General features: G+C 41.5%; 1 protein-coding gene across 1 annotated transcript; it reads left to right on the top strand.

The window, feature by feature from the left end:
• Window positions 1-476: 476 nt before the first annotated feature.
• klhdc7a (kelch domain containing 7A) lies at window positions 477-5,531 on the top strand. Its single transcript, XM_043675639.1, has one exon. The coding sequence runs from the start codon at window positions 558-560 to the stop codon at window positions 3,399-3,401; it is 2,844 nt and encodes a 947-aa protein (XP_043531574.1). The 5' UTR covers window positions 477-557; the 3' UTR covers window positions 3,402-5,531.
• Window positions 5,532-23,941: the final 18,410 nt, after the last annotated feature.

A 23,941-nucleotide genomic window follows, 5' to 3' on the forward strand; every position in this document is an offset into this window, starting at 1 on the left:
GGTGACAACGACCAGGACACCACTGGCTGGTTTATCCCATGAAACAAACACATACATTTATTGTGACTGACCTTGTGATCACTCAGGTCAGCCAGAAATACAGGAAGAGGTCACACCTGCAGAGGAATTGACTTTATTTTTCATCTCATAGGTATGCTGGTATCTCGAGTTTTTGAGAGCACAAACATAGCTAACTAAATGATCCCGTTAGCTGAATCGCTGTGATTCACCGTGTTATCTTTTCATCCATTTTGCTTTGAAAATAATCAACATGTTCAGTGTTTCCTTCTCCTTTGGACACAGTTGCCAAGCAGCAGCATGTCAGTTCTGTGAGCTGTTCCTGCTTGTTATTAATCAAGAGAACTCCTCCTTGTAGTATTCATTGAGCTAGGTCAGAGCGTGCCTGTTACCTAATCCAGGTGAAGGTCACCTTCTCCGACAACAGCAGGAGTCAGGTGAGCTGCTTTTGGCTGACATTTGATAGCAGGGGCCCTGTTTGTGAAACAGCCTGTCGGTAACAGTCAGCAATGATTAAGCAGTTCGGGACATGACCGCTGATGATGGAGTTTGTGGGGAAAGTTATTGTGTCGGCTGCTTTTGTGGTGAGCCTGGCTCTAATTTACAGGTACTATAAACTGCGAGCTGCCAATGCCAGTCCAGGGCGAGTTGTGAAAGACTCAGGAGGCCGGGAGGTCACGGAATCGGATGAAAAGACCAGCAGGGACAATGGGGAAGGACACCAGCCTTTGCTGAGTTTGCAAAGGGAGGAGAATATGGGAAACCCAACAAGGTACAGGAATCAGTGCCTCAGTAAGGCGGAGATAAAAAGGCTGATGGTGGAAAGGATGAATCGTGGCTGTGAGCTGGGAACAGAGCACCTCCAGGACACAAGCAGCGCGAGAGGGGTGGTCAGATCCCACAGGCTAAAGGTGAAGGTGAGACGCCTGGCTTTATCCAGTCTGCTCAGAAACCACATGGTCAGGAAAGGGGTTTCAGAGGGACAGGATAAAGCTCCCATTCCAACAGCCTCAGGCCATGGGGACTGTATCGACAACAGCTACACAGCTGAGGAATATGACCATCCAAATCTCAACAATACAAGCTCAGAATTAGCAAGGGCTAGCAGTCTAAGCTGTGAAGATGATACAACAGTCACCAAGCAGAATTTGTTCATAAATACCAGCTCTCCGATATCTTGTAATCAAAAACTAGGTGTTTCTGTCAACAGGGAGCCTCAGAATCACAGCTCCTATGATGTTCTAAGCGCTGACAGCGACACACAAAAAAGAAATCTCTCTGCGGATCTTCCTGAGACGGCCCGTGATCCTCTCATTTTGCCTCCCTCTGATCTGATTAGTGATACGCCAGGGAATCCCATGGCAAATCCACCAACTGAACTCACCGAGAATGAGATGCTTAAGAGCGTCATCTTCAGGCAGTGCGCAGCAGGGGGTTCAAGAGAACAAGAGAATCCTTCTAGTGCCTGTAAGTTACACCCTGACAGCAGAATTGGAATATCCAGTGCTCTATATGTTCCCTCTGCATGTCAAGACAAACATCAAAAAGTTAAAATTCGCAATGGATCAGAAACTGAGCGAAATGTTTCACAGTTATGTGGGGAGTTGAATCTATCTGATCACAAGATCATTTCAGCTTCAGAAATGGCAACTGATTGGAAAGCATGCAGAGACAGAAGTAACAGTTGTTCTGCTGCTCAGATTACATTAGATCCAGCTTCTCTTGATGTAGACCACCTCAAGACATCAGCTTCCCAGTGCCAGACAGGAGACCAGCTCAATGTGTGCCCTGTCAGCTCAACTCGGGATAATACAATGTTTTCTCAGAGCCTGACAATCCAAACAAAAGTCGTTGATTCCTCTGAATTTGACTCCAGTCCTGATCATCCAGAGGCTTCTGGTATTTCTTCTGAGGCACCTTGCTGTTCAACCAAGTCTGCCATCACAATGATGAAGGAAGGAGGAATAGTCCTCAGGAAAGACAGTATTTCAGCAATTGCAGAGACCCCAGCATTTTTAATTGAATTTGACTCAGAGACAAGGGACTGCTCAGAGAAAGGTCACTCTAATGAACTGAACTCTGGAGCTCCTTCTGTTGATGACCTCAGTTCCAGTTCTTTGGGCTCACTGGTAGATTCATTGTATTTGTCCCAACCAGACCTCAGCAAGGAAACAGCTGTGGAAGTTGTTGCTGGAGCCAATTTTATTCATATCCCTTTGAACAATCAGTCAACTGTTGAAGTCATGAAGTGCCGCTTGGCTTTGGAGAATTGTTATGAGATTTTGTGTATTGCAAAGAAACACAATTTAAAGGACCTGCAGGACGCTACTTATCAAGTCATGAGTGACAATTACTTACACGTTTTGAAAAACCCAAACATTTATGGTCAGTTAAAAGCCGATGAGAGAGAATTGATCCTGCTGAGAAGGATGTATGGTAAAACATACTTAATGGTAGCCGATGTAGATGTTCAAGAGAATTCTTGGGCTAAGACCATAGTTCAACCCAACTTGGAAGATCAAACCAGTGCCAGGCCACTGAATCCTTCTCAAACCAAACACACACTTTACTATTACAAGGAAGAGAATGACTCTTGGTATCCATTAGTTAACATGGCAATTGAGTCAATTTCCAAAGATTGTGCATTGTGCACCATGTATAATTACCTTTTCATTGTGGCTGGTTGTCAGGGATCTGGCAAGGAAATCAAACTATCCAATAAGGTATTCTGCTACAATCCGGTGACGAACATTTGGAGTGAGATATGCCCACTCAATCAGGCAAGGCCCAACTGTAAGCTTGTGGCTTTGGATGGATATCTTTATGCAATTGGAGGAGAGTGTCTTTCCACAGTAGAGAGGTATGATCCTAGAACAGATAGATGGATCTTCATGGCACCGCTACCACAAGGAACCTTTTCCATGACACACAAAGCTACCGTGTGCAATGGTGAGATTTACGTGACCAGGGGCACCTACTATTACCAGCTTCTCAAGTACAATGCTCGAGAAGATACATGGAATGTCTGCACCATGATGAGTAGAAAGGACAAGACCACTGATATAGCAGCAGTCAAAAACTTCATCTACAGATTTGAGATTAACCAACACCATGGTATCAGTGTGTACCAATATCACGTTATCACCAAAACTGGTTATGAATGTGCTACCAAAAGACACAGCAAGCTAGCACCATTTCACTGTGTTGTCATGGGTGACACGATTTATTGCATAAATAAACATTTCATGATGCAGTTTGTTACTCACGAATTGTCACCCTATTTCAGAGCAGAAGATTACACTGCCCTTCCTGAAGCAAAGGGAATCCTTTTTCCCTTTGTACTTACACTACCAGAAAAAGCCTCATTCCAGACTCGAGTGTAAATACTTACGGGGCACAGAGCCTAAACCTCTGCTCAAAATCTTCACTTCAGATGAAAGTAGGTTCTGAAGCTGCTTCATATTGCTTAATGTTGGTGTATTGGTATGTCTGATTCCCTTTCTCTCTCGTTCAAAGGATGGCTGTCTCTGTGGAAGTCTCCATCCGCCTGTTTGATGAAAATGCACTGCTTTTGTGGATTTCTTTGCACTGCCCCTCGGATTCAGCAATAGGTTCACTATTAGATTACTTTAACAAAGTTGTTGAGAATTGTCCCGAATGTATCCCCACTTCAGACTGAGCATAATGTGATGCAGAAAACTAGACGAATGTTCATAATGTCCAACACCACCAATTTTTGGGAAGGAGACAATTATTGATGAGGTCTATCCAGAGCTCAGTGGGGGAAAGGAGTGAGTAACTAAGCTGTATGTTCAAGGAAGACCGATCCTCAGTCGGGTCACAAGCTTTGGGTGAACTGTCTTGTCATTCCAACGGTTGAATGCTGCAGGAAGTCAGACCCAGCTTCTCTTGCCTTATCTAGTCCAATAGCTCTTGGCTGCCCAGAGTCCGGGTTTATACATTGCTCTTTGGTCAGGCTGCAGGAATACTCACCCATATTCAAGGTAATGTGCCTCAAAGAAAGAAAAATGTTTTCAGAATAAACGCAAAGTAAATTGAAGATTTTTTACTGCAATAATCAATCAGGGTGCTTTGTAGGATGTTCACAGCTGACTCCACTATGGGGAGAAGGTCAAACATGTGAATAAGGTCATCCTTTCACATCAGAAACTTCTACTGTTCCTCTACCACAGAGCTCCCTGGTTGGATTAAATCAATGCAAATGTACAGAAGAATGAGAGAGAGAAAAAAACAATTTAAAGTGTTTTCAGAGCAATGCAGAAGATATCCTTGAACCTTAAATGATGACTACAGCTAATTATTTTCAGAGCCTCATTCTGGCAAAATGACTTTTTCTGGCTTAATCACTAAGCTTGGGAAGGCTCTATGTTTAAAGAGTAGGTTTAAAATACCATATGTACGAATAGGGAGGGGTTGATCAGCTCAGTTCCTGTTCTGGCTGAGATAGGGTGAGGAAGTCAGCCCTGAGTCTATCTGTAGTTAAAATCATGGACCTTGCCATGTTCCAGTGAATAATTCCCAAGGACCTTCAGTTTCTCTGAATTAAGATAGAAGCTGGACTTTCAACAACCTTAAAAATTGGAATATATTAAGCTAAATATCTCAAGAGTCCAAATTCCACCTATAATGCCTACCAGATGAAAGCAACTTACAAATGGTTTCCTCAGCGCTCAGCTACTCTTACCAAGCCCATGAACCAAGAGCCCAATGCCATAGCGTTCTTCATTTGCTGGCACAGCAGCATCACAAAACCATTTGCACATCAATATGATGAAATAATTATGGGTTGAAACTTGTGGGTAGAGCTTTTGCTCTACACTTAGGGTCACTCCTCTCCTGCTCACAATCCCCTGCTCTCTTTAAGTAGCTGTAAAAGGAATATGATCAAACTAAATCAAACTCAGTTAGGTCTCTAGTCTCAGAAGTGGCAGTGACAGATGGGTCATCCTACACACTATATTTCCTTTGCAAATCAGACTCAGAATTGAAAGGTGTGAGGGATGGTCATCTTATGTGTGTGCATATAAATATATTATTTACATACACGGAGAGAAAAAGAGAGTGTTAGTCTTTTTCAGAAGGCCTTATGGTGCAGTGGTAGCATCCCTATCTTTGTACCAGAAGCTTGTATCAGCACTTGTTGGCCATGGGAAGTACATTTGTGACTTGGCCAAATAGATGATTATCAAACGGTAAATCCATCCAATGTATGTGCTGAAAGGCAGCAAAAGTGAGGGAGTTTCCTAGTCAGCCGTTCTGCAGAAGACAATGGCAGACGTTTGCAGTACTTTGCTTATAATTGTGGACAAATCCAAAGGAAATCCATGGTCCAAATATTGGAAATGAGAACAGAAGAAACGACAAACAGAGATCTGTCTTTGTCTTATTGAGCATAAAGATGTTACAGTACAAGGAGAGCTAATCTGCTCTGTTTATTTTGAATGTTTTATAGAGTCATACAGCATGGAAACAATCCCTTTGGTCCAACTCATCCTGACAAAGTTTCCCAAACTAAACTAGTCCCATCTGCTTGTGTTTCGTCCATATCCTTTCAAACCTTCGTGAACCTATCCAAATGTCTTTAAAATGTTGTAACTGTACCTGCATCTACCACTTCCTCTTGCAGTTCATTCCACACATGAACCATCCTCTGTGTGAAAAAGTTGCCCCTCAGGTTCCTTTTAACTCTTTCCCCACTCACCTTAAAAACATGCCCCCTAGGTTTGAACTCCCCTACTCTAGGGAAAAGACCTTTGCTTTTCATCTTATCTATGCGTCTCATGATTTTATAAAGCTCTATAAGGTCATCCCTCAACCTCCTATGTTCCAGTGAACAAAGTCCCAACCTATCCAGCCTCTCCTTATAACTCAAACCTTACAGCCCTGGCAATATCCTGGTAAATCTTTTCTGAATACTGTCCAATTTAATAATATCCTTCCTATGGCAGGGCGACCGGTACTGATACAGTACTCCAAAAGTGGTCTCATCAATGTCCTGTACAAGCTCAACATGACGGCCCAACTCAATGGTCTGAGCAATGAAGGCAAGCATGCTTGCCCTTGTTTTACCAAAATGCAATACCTTGCATTTATCCAAATTAACCAATTCTGCCACTCCTCAGCCCATTGGCCTAATTGCTCAAGATCCCTTTGTAATCTTAGCCTTCTTTATTGTTAACAATACCACCAATTTTGATGTCATCCACAAACTTACTAACCATGCTAAACACCTTCCTAACCACCCTGTCTATCTGTGATGCAACTTTCAAAGAATCATGCACCTGAATCTCTGTGTGCAACAATACTATTCAGAGCCCTTCCAGTGGGCGGCACGGTGGCACAGTGGATAACGCTGCTGCCTCACAGCGCCAGAGTCCCGGGTTCAATTCCCGCCTCAGGCGACTCTCTGTGTGGAGTTTGCACATTCTCCCTGTGTTTGCTCCGGTTTCCTCCCACAATCCAAAAATGTGCAGGTTAGGTGAATTGGCCTTGCTAAATTGCCCGTAGTGTTAGGTGAAGGGGTAAATGTAGGGTGATGGGTCTGGGTGGGTTGTGCTTCGGCGGGTTGGTGTGGACTTGTTGGGCTGAAGGACCTGTTTCCACACTGTAAGTAATCTAGTAACTGTATAAGTTCTGCCTTTGTTTGTTTTACCAAAATGCAATACCTTGCATTTATCCAAATTAACCTATGTCTGCCACTCCTCAGCCCAATGGCCTAATTGATCAAGATCCCTTTGTAATCTTAGCCTTCTTTATTGTTAACAATATCACCAATTTTGATGTCATCCACAAACTTACTAACCATGCCGCCTAAATTCTCATCCAAACTATTTATATAAATGACAAACAAAATTGGACCCAGACCGATCCCATGGAACATTGCTGGTCACAGGCCCCCAGTCCGAAAAATAACCCTCTACCACCATCCCCTGTCTCCTACCATCAAGCCAATCTTGCATCCAATTGGCAATCTCTCCCTTATTTCCATCTGATCTAACTTTACTAACCAGTCTACCATGCCAAACCTAGTCAAAGGTTTTACTAAAGTCCATGTAGACAACATTTACTGCTCTGTCCTCTTCAATCTTTTTGGTTGCATTCTCAAAAAACTCAATCAAGTTTGTGAGACATGATTTCCCATGCACAAAGCCATGCTGACTATCCCTGATGAGTCCTTGCCTCTCCAAATACGTGTAAATCCTATCTCTCTCTTTTTAACTTCTGTGAATCTGTTGACAGACCCCTAACAATGTTAGATTTTTAATCAATCATCATCACCAGGAAGGAACACATCCAAAATCAAACCATGTTGTCACTCCTCTGAAAGCTTTATCACCTCTCTGGCAAACAGGACCAATCCGAGCATCAAGTGAACTTCAAATTCCAGATTAAACAATCTGACAGTGTGGTATAGTTTGCTACAAACTGAAACTACCACCAAGTCTCTTGCATATTTTCAATTGTATTTCATAATATATAGAGTCAAGATTAGAATGGTGCTGGAAAAGCACAGCAGGTCAGGCAGCATATGAGGAGCGGGAACTGCCAGATTTTCCTGCTCCTCGGATGCTGCCTGAACTGCTGTGCTTTTCCAGCACCACTCTAATCTTGACTCTGATCTCCAACATCTGCAGTCCTCATTTTCATCCCTTTCATAATATATAGCCATTCGGTCACCAGGTCATATTGGATTTGTTATTTTCATCATCCTTATGATCAAGATGCCAATGCAACCTTATGCACGAGATGCTTTCAGGTTAATGATGTTGCACAGTTTATATCAATGTTGAAGTGGTTTTGGTTTTAAGCTGATGCAAATCATATATTACAACTCAGGATTGAAGTTGGGAGGTCTCTCACTGGAAGGTTTCAGCTGAACTGGCTACCCAAGTGCAATCCGTGCTAAGCCAACTTCACAAACGTATGTAAAACAGGATTAGATCAGCTGGTTCAGTAGCTGTCTCCTGCAAGTGGTGGACATTCATGGTTAAACACTCCATTCCCTCACCCCCCCCCCCCCCCCCCCGCCCCCTCTCCTTACCCCTCACAACCATCCATTTCTGCAAGCATTTAATCTCTTAAGAGAAGAAAAACTAACAGAAAAATATCCCAAGGACAATAAAGGTACCTTGTAAAATTTCATACTGATTCCCATTGGTGATCAAAATCAGTCCAATAGGTCCCATGAACAACTGTTTTCTATGTGCTGTTATCTCTGCCCCACACAAAAGCAGCAACTACCATAATGACCAGTGAACTCTTCTAGAGACTCACTGTATATTCAGAAATGAGTAAACAAATAAACAAAAAAGAAATAATGTCCGCAGACATTCCTAAATCTATTAAACTGAAATAATACATGAACAGGGACTGGGACAGTTCAATTTTTAAATATTTTATGGACCACTTGCTGGGCGGGATGCTCTTTGGAGGATCATTGCAGACTTGGTGGGCCGAATGGCCTGCTTCCACAGTGTAGGGATTCTGAGTCTGTGATTCTATAAGGTCAACTTTAAGTCGATGCTGCTGTAAAGAGCTTAGGTCAAGTTCAAAGGTGGTCATTTTGTGAGCTGTTTACCACTGACAAATTAAAACCATTCTTGTCAGATTCTCTATAACATAAAACTGTAACCAAACTTAGCAGAGATTTGGTTGTGCCAACCTTGCCTGGCCTAAGTATGGAGCCAGCAATACAATTCCTATCTGATAACACAAACATTGTCTAAACAGATACCTGCAGGAGACTGGCATTTCCTCATAGGTTGGTGAGTACACAGTGGCTCTTACTGTTGGGCACTTGAACAACAGGAGTAGATTCCTCTGCAGATGAAATCTACATTTGAGGTGTATTTTCCAGTGTTTTGGGATGTTACAATGGATATTTATCAACTGTAATTTGCACTGTTTAGGTATAGAAGACCACACTTTATAACACATTTTCTTTTGAAATCTGCAGTGATGAATGTGTTTTAAAATATTTAATTTACAATTTTCTAGTGAATGTTTCAGTGGTAAAATTCAGTGCTCTTTGAAATCATATATTATTGCAATTTAATAAAAATTCTCAAGACAAAGCAACAACAGATTCTGAAATGGTCTTCTGTGTTATTCTGTAGCGTTTTTTACCTGCCGCAGACTCACTTTTTCCAAGTGACTCAAAATACTTTTCTAGAATTTATTCCCATAACATTTTCACCTCAGTTTCATACCAATCTATTTCACTTCCAACAACATCTGACCTGATAGTGTCTGGGGCTGGACACTGACAAACATGAAGTACTGAGCAATAGGATATTTCACTCTGATTTTACTGTCTCCTTGTGCACACCCTTACAGTTCCACCACCCTCTAGATAGAAGAACAAGAACTCAAAATTATTAAACTGAGAACAGACCCCCCCAAGTCACACACCATCCTGACTTAGAAATATATTGCTGTTTCTTCACTGTCATTGAATTAAAATTGTGAAACTTCCTGACAGCACTGTTGGTATATGAACTACCATCTTCCAAGGACAATGAGGGATGGGCAACACCATATTGGCTGAGCCAACAATGTCCACATTCCATGGATGGATTTAAACAATATTAGATTTATAATCTTTCTACCATGACGGTTTCACCTAATGGTGACAAATGAATGGGGTTCATCAAACTGAATGGATGGGAATACATTGGCCTTCCCCAACAGTGTAAAATGAGCTTGATGAATAAATTCCAGCTTTTTCCAAATTAAAAGAGTACACGCTTAACATTCTTATGTCTTTATTTGCTTGCTTGTCTTCCTTAGCCCCGGAAGTTGTAGACTCTGGAATGATCATGGTCACTTAAAATACCATACCCCATTCTTAGTAAGCCCAGAGAACACCAACCTCTTGCATAATTGAGCTAAAGGAGGAAAACACTAACCTTACTCCCAATCTTCATTGTTATGACTGATCCCTGGGTAAGACTTCAATTAGTTAAGATTCTGGTGGGATACCCTCAGTGGTTATCTTCTGGGTGAAGAGGAATGAACTGGCTCTCTTTCCTTCCTGAACTTCCTCCCTTAGTAGGTCACAGCAAGGTTAATTCAAAACAGCACCCATCTGTTGCGGATATCGTTTACCAGCCCAAATATGTTTACGTTAAAAGGAGTTCATTTAGCTAAGCTTTCTTGAGTTCAGGAAATAGTGAGTTTATTCGCTGTTAAAACATGAGAAAAGATAATAAAAACACAACACGTGTGGACAGAGATTAGAAATAAGAGGTGAACCTGTAAAGTAAAAGTTTAAATAAGGACTAAACAAATTAATCTTTGGTTTGTCTGTTTGTGAAATGTTGCAGCTGTTATTCCGGGTGACTTGGCAGTTGAGTGATTATTTGGAGATTCCTGGTTCTGAAGTTAGCTGAAAGGTTCAATTTCTTTCACAAGTGGCTTGTTTTCACAATGAAACAGATATTTTAACCTGCACGCACAAGGGCTGTCAAGTGGAAATTCCCAGCACACTTTAGCACAGTGTAAGTTGAACCACAAGCTAGTACCCTACCATACCAGCTCTGTAGCACACTAACACACATAGACCAAAGGCTTTGAACCCCTTTTCTTGTATATTTCAGGAAACTTGACAAACATCTTTTGCACAGAAATATCTTTCTTTAAACTCAACATGTCCACTATTTGGGACACAGCTCACTGGAAATCACAGCTCACTTTTGTTTGCATCTCTCCTTTGAAGTGTTTGTGTCCAACACCCCTGCTTTTCAGGTGTTTTATTTTATCATTCCTTATTAGGATTAGGTAAGTCCTAAATAGCTCACACAGATATTTTAGACCATTGCTGAAATTACATTCTCAGTCATCTTTTGGCTTGTATAGCTTTATTTTAAATTACATGAAGTGCATAAAAGTTCAAATTTAAAAATCACACAACATCAGGTTATAGTCCAACAGGTTTATTTGGAAGCACTAGCTTTCGAGGCAATATTTCCATATCTCTAAATAATTTGGGGTTATGATCCCTTGACATGATACTATCCAGTAACTCTCATTGTTATTTTAGGTGCTTATGTATGTGGAAACTGGGATGAGAATAAAATTGAGCTTGTTATGCTATCCATATTTGCTTAATGTATTACAGCATTCCATGTTGGCCTGTACAGTTTGAAGAGTTACTTAGTCAAGGATCTGAAGGCTTTTAGGCTTCTGTGAGATTCACCTCAGCAGGACTCAGTGTCTTCAGGACTCTAACATATTGTATCCAATTCTGGGCACCACTGTTTTGGAAGGATGGCAAGGCTTTGGAAAACGTGCAGTGAAGATATACCAGAATTGTATCAGGAATGAGGGACTTCAGTTGTGAGGAGAGTCTTAGAGAAATTGAAGTTGTTCTCCAGAGCAGAGAAGTTAAAGGGGGAAGTTCAACAGAAAAGGTGTCAGAAACGAGGGGACACAGATTAAAGGTAAAATGACAAAAGAACCAGAAGGGAGACTTGGAGAAATTCTTTATGCTGTTAGTTCTTATGCATTGACTGATAGGTTAGGAGAAGGAGAATCAATAGTAATTTTAAAAAAGAGCTGGACTTATACTTGGAAAGATTTACAGGGCTATCAGGAAAGAACAGAGCAGTTGCAATAATAAGATGCCTCCCCCAAACAGCTAATGCTGGTATGATGGGTGAAATATTCCCTTCTGTGCTGTTCCATTCAATGAAGATACAACCGTGACCTGATGCAGCACTGAAACTACCATATTCAATCAACATACACATACAGACAGACCAAACATGTAAATTGAATGAAGGGAACTCTAAATATTTCTTATGCTGTGAAATCTGCTATGACACAGATTGTGGAAATCTCCAGCAACTAAAACTGGATTAGACGTGAATGCTGGTTAGTCAAGCTTGCAATGCAGGCATCTAAGAGGAGAGTAAACATTATGCTGCACTTACTTTGCTTCAAGCAAACATAATGTTCACGAATAAATAACTAGCTACAATGGAAGGCATTCCTGTGGAAGGCATTTCAATACATTGCTTTGAAACTGCAATTCAGAATATAACAGCTAGAATAGAAAGTGTTCCATGAACCTGTTTTTGTTTAGTTATGATTAATTGGGCACAATTTATATTGAGGCACATCACATAGAACCCTATGTTGTTACCCAGTTAAATGAGGTTGAGGTACAGATCAGGTCATGACCTGGTTAAATGGCAAAACAGCCACAAGGGGCTAAATGGCCTCACCCTGTTCCCATGGATTCCTCCTCATGTTGGGCCATTGTCGAGAGAAAATAACTAGTTTCTTTCTGTCCAGTCACCCAAGTATGGTCTCCCTTGATTGAATGTACCAGATGACTTATCGAAGAATGTTGCCGGGCAGAACGGAATGCAAAGAGATTTGCTGCGCTTCCACAATGCTTTAGCAATCTCACAAAGAAGTCAGGGCAAAAGATGAGTTATATTTAACTCTGTGGTGGAAGGGGCAGGAGAGGATGGAAAGCTTACTCATGCTGTCCACAAGCAGACAACCCCCCAGGGGAGCTTCCAAGCTCCAAACCAGAACTATGACAGTTAACTGTTTGGGTAGGTCCTGAGATGGTAGCAATAGCCCACTTCACATCAGCTCTGATGAAGAGTCATCTGGACTCGAAATGTTAGCTTGCTCTCTCTCTCCATTTGTGTCACCTGATCTGCTGTGATTTCCAGTATTTCTTGTTTTCAATAGCCCATATTATTCCTGTAAATTATGGTGTTTATCCTGTAGAATTTATAAAGAAATAGAAATAAGTCATTCCAACAAGCCCATGGGTTTTTTCTTTTTCATTTACGGGACATGGGCATTCCCGGCTGGGCCAGCATTTATTGCCCGTCCCTAGATGCCCTTCAGCAGGTGGTGGTGAGCTTCCTTCTTGAATCGCTGCAGGGCATGTGCTGTAGGTAGACCCACAATGCCTTTAGAGAGGGAAGGGCCAGGATTTTGACTCAGCAACACTGAAGGAATGGTGATATATTCCCAAGTCAGGATGGTGAGTTGCCTGGAGGGGAATTTGCAGGTGCTGGTGTTCCCATGTATCTGCTGCTCTTGTTCTTCTAGACAGCAGTGGTCACGGGTTTGGAAGGTGCTGTGTGAAGAGTCTGTGTGAATTTCTGCACCTTGCAGATGGTACACACTGCTGCTATTGAGGGTCGGTGGCTGAGTGACTGAATATTTGCGGATGTGATGCCAATCAATGGGACTGGATGGTGTTAAGCTTCTTGCGTGTTGTTGGAGCTACATTCATCCAGGCAAGTGGGGAGTATTCCATGACACTCTTGACTTGTGCCTTAAGGCAGGAGATGAATTACTTACTGCATGATTTCTAGCATCTGACCTGCTCTTGTAGCCACAGTAGTTATTTGATGAGTCCAGTTCAATTCCTGGTCAATGGTAACCCCAAGATGTTGATAATCGGGGATTCAGTAATGGTGATGCCATGGAATGTCAATGGGTGATGTTTTAATTCTCTGTTGGAGATGGTTATTGCATGGCACTTATAAAATGCAAATATTACTTGACACTTATCAGCCCAAACCTGAATATTTTCCTGCTGCATTTGAGCATGCATGACCTAAGTATCTAAGGTGTCTGTTATTTGTGCTCTACATGATTATTTTCCCATCCTACACGTAGGCTATGGTAACCTGACATTTTTCAACAGAAATGCCATTCGAGAAATAACTTTGCTATCTGAGTAATCCCCAATGGATTCCAAAAGTTTTTGAGAACTGACACCTCTCAATCATACTGGGGTTAAATCTTGACTGTTTCTGATAATGTAAATCAAGGAATCACGAGTCAGCAATAGATATTACATTTTATTTCCACTAAAATCCTCTGAGACTCCATGCTTCTCCCACCTGACCTCTTCAGCATCCCCAAATCACATCGCTATATTATGGGCAGCCAAGCCTTTAGCTCCCCAGAGCCCTAAGTTCAAAGAGAAGATGGTGGCATTTACAATGGTGAGTTGGGTAGGTCGTTAATGATCTTCCTACATTGCTGGATGTTCCTTCAGATGGCTGAGACTGCAGTGACCCAGATGGCAACCTTGGACCAGGTTGGTATTGTCTGGCTTTGTGGCCTCCACTGCTGGTCCTGGGAGAAGATGATGCCCAGCCTTTATACCACCTTGTCCAGCTGGTTCCTGCCTATAAATCAGGGTGCCAAGTTGCCTTTGTCTGACGAACCATAGGCAAATGTCAGGAACTGTGCAGGGCAGCCCCACACTGAGAGTGCTTATCCACGTACATAACGGAGGCTTTCAAAGATGGGTGGGAGTAAGTCTTTGGGTGAATATCCGCTGAGTGGAGAGTTGTTCCAGGAACCGCAGGTGGTGAGATGGGGCTAGAATTGGATGAAACAGATCACATCGCAATGGAGTAGGTTGCTAATGAGGGGAACTTGGTAAGAAATGGAGTGAGATCTCACTAGGTGACACAGCAAGAATCATTCCACAAAATTCAACACAACAAACATTTAGCCAAAAACTAAATGTAAGATGCAGCCCAAAGTGTTTTATTTGTATCTTCACCATTTTGTTAAATAGTAGGAATGATTAACAGTTCGATTATTGAGTTGCTTGTACTATCACAAACACACCTTCCATGGCCAACAATTCCTGCAGCAGGAATCGAACTTGGAGGTTCAGAGGCACTGACAGTATGCACGAAGGAAGCACTGATATCATAAGCTGAACTGGCAGCAGACAGGCAGCATGGCTAGACAGAGGGACACAACAATTTCTACACTCGGAAAAAATTAGACTATGATTCAAAAACAAATCTGTAAACACTCAGGGGAATCAAAGCATTGAACAGTTTATAGAAACCCAGATTGTTTTAAAAAGAAAGCAGAAACTATCATTTCTTATCACATTCTCAGTGTCCCAGTGCTTTGCAACAAATAAATTATTTGTGATACAAAACCACTCTTGTTTCCAGGCATATAAGCTGTCAATTTGTACACAATAAACCCTCATAAATTGTGTAATAAATGACCAGTTAATCCAGCTTTTATGGCATTAGTTGAGGAAAGGAACAACCTAATGTACCTGGAAAGATTCCTGATTTAAGTGGGATCCTTAATTTCCACCAGTACCACCAGAAAGGCTCCTTCCAAAGACTGCTGACAACAGACCAGACCTCTGTGCTTATTCTCTGGTGCGAGGCTTGAACCCATAACCTTTTGACTCAGAGTTCTACCAACTGAAAAATTATTTTCGCATTCACTTTGTAGAAGAACACAAATCTCCCCATCATGGAACAGTATTAAAAGAAGACATGACCTTTTAATGATAGCAACTCAAGCTGGTCTCTTGTCTGCCAATATATTCAAATTAATTTCACATCTATTGATTTTTAATTATTTTCTTTTGTTTTATAGTGACAGGACTCAGAACATTCTGTCGGGAATGCACACTCTTGGGCAGGGATCAATCTTGTGTTCAGAACAGGCTTTCTGGCATATCTGCCAAATGCTTAGGCAATCTGACAGTCTGACATTTTGTAATGAAAATGCCATTTAACAAGTGCCTGTGAAATCTGAGTAATCTCCTACGAATCCCAACATACAGCAGTGTCACCAAAGCGATTGCTCTGAACTCAACTGTTTTAACAAACCAGGGTAGACTTTGACTTTCTAGATGGTGTGAAACATGTGACAGTAAGTTGGTAGTCTGCTTGACATCTCTTCAGATGTTGTTTCGAATGGAATCATCCAAACCCATGGCTGTCCAAAATCTGTGCACTCCTCACATTCTGCACATCCCCTTTTCATATTATTCTAGCATTGGTGGCCACATCTTTAGTCATCAGCTCTAGAACTCCCTTCCTCTATCTAGAATCATGGAATCCCTACAGTGTGGAAGCAGGCCACTCAACCCACTGAGTCCGCACTGACCTACCGAACAGCATCCCACCCAAACCTACCCTACTACCTTGTCCCTGTAATCCTGCATTTCCCATGGCTAACCTACATATCCCCTGGACATTGTGGGCAATTTAAGCATGGCCAATCCACCTAACCTGCACACCTTTGGACTGTGGGAGGAAACCCATGCAAACACAGGGAGAACGTGCAAACTTTACACAATCAGTCACCCGAGGCTGGAATCGAATCCGGGTCCCTGGTACTATGAGGCAGCAGTGCTAACCACTGAGTCACCAGGTCACCCTGAAATTACATTTTATAGAATCATAGAATCCCTACAGTGTGAAAGCAGGCCATTCAGCCCTTTGAGTTGACACTGACCCTCCAAAGAGCATCTCACCTAGACCCCACATACCCTACTTTATCCTGCAACTCATAATCTTTCTGATATTCTTTAACTCATCCTCCATCCAGGTTTTCAATCACTTGCCCCACCTCCCTACACAGCTCTGTGTCAAATGGTGTTTGAAGCAGTTCTTGGGCACTACCTGAAATGTCAACTCTTCTGATGCTGCTTGACCTGCTGTGCTCTCTTCAGCTCCACACTTTATGGCATATGAAAAGTGCTATATAAATGCAAGTTATCATTGTTGTTGAAATCAGGGAAATCTAACCATTGGGGAATGAAATGGTTTTGCCAACTTCTCTGAATTGGCACACATTAGCCACTCTTTATCAAGTTAAATTCTGGAAGGTTTGTTTTGAATCTTTATGGACTGTAAGCTGTGCTGCTGGGTCAGCATTTATCGCCCTTTCTTAGTGCTCTCTGAGAAGGTGGTGGTGGTCAGCTGCCTTCTTGAACTGCAGTCTATTTGATGTAGATGGATATGTAATGCTGTTAGGAGGGAGTTCCAGGATTTTGACGCAGGTAACGGTGATATATTTCCAAATCAGGATGATTGGGGAATTGCCATCAGTGCTCCCATCTCTCCAAGTCATAATAATAGTGATATTTTGCACCAGAGACTACTGGGTGGAAATGCTGTTTCACACAGGGTCACACGGAAGCTGCAAGAGGTGAAGCCTCGAGTTTTAATTAAAGTAAGTGAGTGGGGATTCAGGCCAACATAAGGTTACTGTCTGTAAATCTGCACATTCTCTCTTCTGCTGTACAAAGACAGAGACTGCTCTGTGAATATTGATTTTACATACCGTACAGCCCAACAGGTTCATACTGGCTTTTATTGACCCCCACATACCACCTCCACCTGTCAGCATACTTGGAGATAGTGAGGACTGCAGATGCTAGAAAGTCAGAGTCAATAAAATGTGGAGCTGAGGAGAGCACAGCAGGTCAGGCAGCATCAGAAGAGCCGACATTTCAGGCAGGACACCTCATCAGGACCTATCAGCACATCCTTGTATCCCTATCACAGGTGAAGACACAGGAAGAAGCATTATTAAGCCTTGGTGAATTTAAAGGTGGAAGGAGAGATCAGCTGTTCGAATGCTATCTTTTTACCTGCGGTGATACTTTCTGCACAAGAGAAGATGTACTTGACTGGTTAGGTCTTGCTGAGGTGCTTTTGAGAAGCGCTTGAAAAGCAGATTAAAACTCACCACCAGTACTTCGGTGTCTGAGGATAAGTAAGACTCTTAGGAGCAGAGGCACATATAATCTTTTAGGCTTTATTCACAAAGTAGGGAGACATCTGAGTTTAGCTTGGTGGTTTGCACCATCGCCCAGCAGATCCAGTGCTCCAAGTCAAAGCTAATCCCTCACCAGTGATACTGGCTTCCAGCCCCTTAACACCCAATAACATTCAGAGGTGGCATCAGCCCTTGAAGTGGGACTCACATGAAATATCCCCTTGCCAAGTTTATTCAATTCAATTCCCAGGAATAGGCAGTGATTCCCAGTCTTCCACTAAATGGCAATCGATCCCCTATTTCATGACATTCAATGTCTCACCCAGTCTCTCATTAAGTGATGCCCAATGACAATTAGCCCTCATCCAGCCCTTTTACCCAGAAACATAGCCTTTCACTTGGGCAAGCTGTTCAGTACTCACCATTAAAAGGAAGACTTGCTTTTATATAGCACTTTTAACAACCGCTAGACATCTCAACTGCTTTGCAAACAGTTTTGCGTTATCCTTGTAGAAATGTCAGAAACAACAGTTAATTTGTGCACAGCAAGGTCCCACAAACAAATGTGATAATCAGATAATCTGCTTAATAACATTCATTGAGGTATAACTCTGCTGTCCCGCCTCAAAATACTGCATTGGGGTCTTTCACATCCATCTGAGTGAGTAGATGAGGGTCTCGATTTGACATTTCATCCAAAAGACAGCTCCTTAAAGAGTGCAGCATGCTCTCAGTATATTAGTCAACTTTATATTTGGGATTAATTCCTGGAGTGAAATGTGAACCCAGAACTTTGCATCTCCAAGGCAACTGAAATATATGGCTAAGACGTTGAGATTGCTATGTTTCAGGTCACAGCTGTGGTTCAGTCGTAATGCTCTTTTATCTGTGTCAGAATGTGTGGGTTCAAGTCTCACCCAAGTGGTGTAAATAAATAACACAGGCTGACAATACAATCCTGATAGTGCTTTGCACTGCTGGAGATGGCATCATTTGGCTGAGGCTCCATCTATCCTGAGAGGTGGACATAAACATTACATAGTAGCATTCTTTTTAAAAAAAGAGCAAGCATTCTCCTTGGTGTCCCAGCTAACATCAGGTATCTGATCAATATCACATTGCTCAATGTGGGAACATGGTGTGCGCAAATTGGCTGCTGGCTTTTCAATATTACAACAGTTACTACATTTCTGAAGTACTTAATTGGCTATAAAATGTTTTGGTCCATCCTATGGTTGATACTTAAATGCAAGCTGTTCCATTCGAACCAACCTAGAATCACCTAGAATTCCACTCTCTGCAATCTGGTGCACTGGGTAAAAGAGACTAGTAGGCTGACAGTTTTGGTTACAATCCATGCCACTTTATAACGTCAGGTGTTCAAAACTGAAGGCAGCATAATTGTTTAAATAAAAATAGCCACTCCTGACAGTGAAAACAAATGGTCCAGGTCTTCATCTCAGATTTACTGGAAATCGTGTTGGTCCCTTTTTGAACAACCTGAATCATCAAAACATAAACTTAACAGGTGCAAATTCTATACTTTGGGGTTTAAATTCTGATTATTGGTTGCCTGAGGTTCTCAGCTCAGGGGAGATACTGCCATCTAGTGATATTTCAGGAACACTGCACATGTAGGTCTCTGGCAATAAAACTGTCCACCAAGATCTTGGGACTGTCTTCCATTAAAGACACAGTGTCTAAGAATTGACTCTATTAACTTCAAATGGAGCAGCAGTAGGAGCCTACAAATGGCCTTGGATCAAAATTAATCAGGCAACAAGAATAATTGTAGAGCTTGTTCTGGCCCAACCAAAGTTCCAAAGAATCATATCAGACCTGAAACATTAACTCTGTTTCTTTCTCCACAGATGCTGCCAGACCTGCTGAGTCTCTCAAACATTTTATGTATGTATTTAAGGTAGCAAAAGTGCCTCTTTTAAGACCTCTATTATCATCTGAATTACAGCTCTGAACGAAGCATGTTTTTCACTGGCATACTCTTCAGACATTGGTCTTGCAATTTATAGAAGGGACACTATCCATGTTACCAAGGGCTAGGTCTGGTCATCCACATGTCAATATTTAGATCACCATCTACCTAGGAACAAGCAAATCCAGTATTTACACAAAGGATTTTATGCATTCTGTCATGCACTAATCTGGATTGTAGTGATACGTACCCCCTTCTGTGAAGGCATTGAAAGGTTTAACTTTAGGACCTCACAATACTATGTCTCACCAACTGTTTTGGTGAACCTTGGAACACAACACAACAGGTTGTCCCCATCTCGCAGCTGCTTATTGTCAAGCTCGCTGGACAAATTCCCCAAAACTCCTAAAACTTCCATCAGTAACTGTTTCAGACTACTTCCCAATAAAAAGTAATTGAGAAAACAAACAGACATAAATTCTTCCCACGTAGAAAGAGGGTCTCTGGTTGGTCAGATCTGTGCCAACTCTTTGTTATAGCAATGAGAAACAAATGCCATTGGCCTCCTGTCTGTTCTGCCAAGTATGAGTTTGGTTCCATTGCTATGTCGTCACTACCCAGTTACGACTTATTCAGTGAAAGTGACAGATTATGACTGGAAAAATAAGCCAAATATCCAAATTAAACTCTCCATAGCAGGCCAACAATGAAGTCTTGCATTAAAAATACAGCCACCCAACCACATGAATGGGGAGCATCCAAGCTCAGTGAAGGAAGCAGTCAGTTTTAGAGAGAATGGAGGGGGAATGTCATGGGCAGGTGTTGAGAAATAGGTAAGACCGTTTGCCAGCTTGCTGATATGGGTGAATGGGAATGCCCTGGAGTTGATGCCAAAGTGGGAGAGAGGAAGGTCAACCATGCAAATATGGTATCTACAGCACCGGCCCTGGAAGTTGGGCCTTAAAAAGAGGGAGAGAGACGTGAGTCACTCTTTGAATATTTAAATGTGAATCTTTCAGCCATCCTCAGCTGACAGCAGACTGGAGATAACAATTAAGCTCCTGTCTAAGTCCTGACTTGGAAGGAGAGACTGTCAAGCTGGATTTCTTTTCTCTTTCCTATTGAACTTTTACATCAACATTTGACGTTAGTGATAGGCAACAAAACTAGCTAATGCCACTACTCAGTGACAAAGTAAATTCAAGTCCCATAAGTTGGCATTTGAAAGTGCTTTGTTTTATGGGAAATGGATTGGTTTACCGTGCTTGGTGACAAAGACCAGTCACATTGCCTTTCATGTGTCAATGTGACAGGAACAGGGTATGAATTCCGTCATAATCTAGTATCAGATATGGAATGGCTTTTGCTGTCTCTTTAAGTGTGGCTGGTGTAAATGACTGCAGATATGTTTAATGTTTAGGGGTAAGATTGTTCAAAACATTGCATCATTTGAGATAGATATTGACTTCATGCAGTAGTGTACAAAATAGCAAGTCAGCATCCTGATTTACATCTCTTCCCACTTACATTTAGACTAATATTAACTTTGGAACTTGTCTAAGCTCTACACAGCACAAAAATCAAAGTAAGGCATCCTACTTCTGAGTGCAATTACCACCTAGAAATCATTTCAAAGAAACTTGGCAAAAAGAAAGACACACTTCCTAATTTTACTGTTTCTGATGTCAATCTAGTGTGAATACAGTGAGCAAATTTGAAAAGGTACAAACAGCCCATTTTAATCTGAATTTATTTTGCTTTTCCCTTTAGCACATACATATCCTCTCCTCGATATACATTAATGGCATAGATTAGGAGCATGGAGTGTGGTTAGAGATAGTGATTTTTATTGGAGTGTAGGTTCAACAGGTTCGTGATCCAAACTGACTATTCCTCACTTACAAATGAATACCTGTCCAGCCCCTGTAGTGACTGAAATCAGTTACATCCGCACACGTTCAGTATTCAACCTAGTCTGAATGGCTCAGTGAACCACTGCCTTCAACAACTGAGCCATCTGGGGAAATTGACAATTGCCCTTTTAACTATAACTTGGTGGAAAGCATTTACTTAAAAAGGCTATCATAGGATTTCAAGGCTCATTGCTTACTGCAGAGCAAACAGAATATTTCACGAGTGACAGTGCTGTCATAACTCATAATCATTTACTGTTGAGCCTTTCAAATTCCTGCTAAAACACTAGTAATTCACTGTCAACACACAGTTGTGAAAGTATCTCCCTAAGCCTGCAGCAAACTTACTCGGCCTCTCAATCTTCAGTGAGTACTGTGGGACAACTTGCATATGCAATCCAAGCAGCACCCTAAAATATTTATCACTAGCTTTTATCATGTATAGCAGTAGTTGTTTTATGTACACTAATGGAGCTCTATGATATACTAACATAAGTCAGAAGAGATTCTGGAGTTCAGTGCAAGCATTCATCTCAGTTTCAGAAGGTACTGAGTCCACTTCAGAAACTTAAGCACATAATCCAGGATGATGCTTGCAGTGGTACCTCAGGGATTCTGTTCGTGGTGCCATCTTTAGGGTAAGGCATTAACAGAGGGTCAAGTTCCCCTTTCAGGTGGATATGAACGATCAATGACACTAATTTAAAGAAGACCGGGGAATATTGTATTGAGCATTGAAGGCTTGCCATTGGTGATTTGTATTTGAGTAGCTGGTTGACACCAATCCTCCTTTATACTCATTTAAAATGAACAGTAATCCTGTTATACAGCTCCTGATGAGGATCCTTCTTTCTGAGCATAAACTACCAGAGAGCTTTAACAAGAAGAGGCACTGCCTTACGTGACAAGTGTAGTTTATTGAGGAGAGCCTTAGGCACAATTAACATTAACTATTAGGCATAATTCCAACTATCCTGAGCCAAAGATTACACATCTGTCTCCATCAGGACACTGTGTAAAACTGCCAGATTCTCCAGTGAAAGATCGTGTTACATGATGAGATTGAGTCGAGATAATGCAAATTTAACATTAACTCTCTCAGAACCATTGTTTTATACAACAGGGAGTCTTGCCCAGAATTCTTTAAACCAATGGCATGAAGACAGATGATGTGCTCATTTATTTCAGGCAGTCTTGCTATACTGCAGCTAATAGGAATGTGTGTGAAGATGGCACCACGAACAGAATCCCCTAGGTACCGAATGCAAGCATCATCCTGGATTATGTGCTAAAGTCTCTAAAGTGGACTCAGTGCCTTCTGAGACAGAGGTGAATGCTGGCACTGAGCTCTGGAATCCCTTCTGATTTATGTTAGTATATCATAGAGCTCCATTAGTGTACAAACCAAAACTACTGCTTTAGATGACAAACGCTAGTGATAAATATTATAGGGTGCTGCTTGGGATGTACATGCAAGTTGTCCCACAATACTAACTGAAGATTGAGAGACCTAGTTAGTGTGCGTCTGTCTGGTTTAAATAACCTGTTTTACAGGCACAAAGTCAAAGTGCTGTAAATAGGCAGTAAGTTGTGCACATGCAATATGTGTGTTGCATTTTCGCATGTTTAATTCGGAAGCTATGCTTAGCAAACTGCAATTTACTACACATGTTATGAAGATGTGGGTGAACTTTAAGAGAGTTAAAAGCAGCATATCTACCAGATACAGCACCAAGTGTTCTTAATAAGGCAACAATGTATGCAACACTGGGTTGAACAACTCGAGTAGTTCATTGGTCGAATTCGAATTTTATTTTTGTCTCCAGGCAATCAGTTTAAATTATACCCCAATAAAAATACCAATTTCCAATCAAGATTGAATTGAGTATATTGACAATCTTAAAAGCCAATCACACAATCTGAATCTCTGGGGTAGAAGACCAGGGGAAAATTGAACAGTTGAAAGGAGAACTGACAAGTCCTCGCATGTAACAAACTGCTTGAAAAAAAAACTCTTAAAAGTACCTTTTCGATCAGTAACCTGTAACGCAGAAATTCCTAACAAGGAGAAGAGAAGACACAGGCAGATCCGAAGACAAGAACCTACAGCTGACTGGTTTTAAGATAAGAAATGCTGCTGTGTAAATCTTAATTAGGAGTTTTATCGGATTCGTATTATAAAAGGGAAGGTAAAAGACAGGTTAGAGGAAGGAGTTGTAAATAATAGTTAATTATTCTCTGTTATACTTATGAAATAAAGTTATTCATTTTTATTTTACATGGTCCTTGGCCACACCAAGTTTTACAGATTATTCATGGGATAAATCTTTTCTGTGTTGCTGGTTTTAAAATGAGCAGGAGAGTTTACACATGTAAACAGGCAGACGGCATAGCAAACAGTAACACATATCTCAGAACAAAGTATGTAGAAGTACAGAACAAAAGCCATATATTTCCTGACTTCAGATTTGCCTCACCCAGCTCTTGCAGCCAAGGTATTTGCATTGTTGGTCCA

This window comes from Chiloscyllium plagiosum, chromosome 34 (genome assembly GCF_004010195.1).
Source record: "Chiloscyllium plagiosum isolate BGI_BamShark_2017 chromosome 34, ASM401019v2, whole genome shotgun sequence".
Taxonomy (NCBI): Eukaryota; Metazoa; Chordata; class Chondrichthyes; order Orectolobiformes; family Hemiscylliidae; genus Chiloscyllium; species Chiloscyllium plagiosum.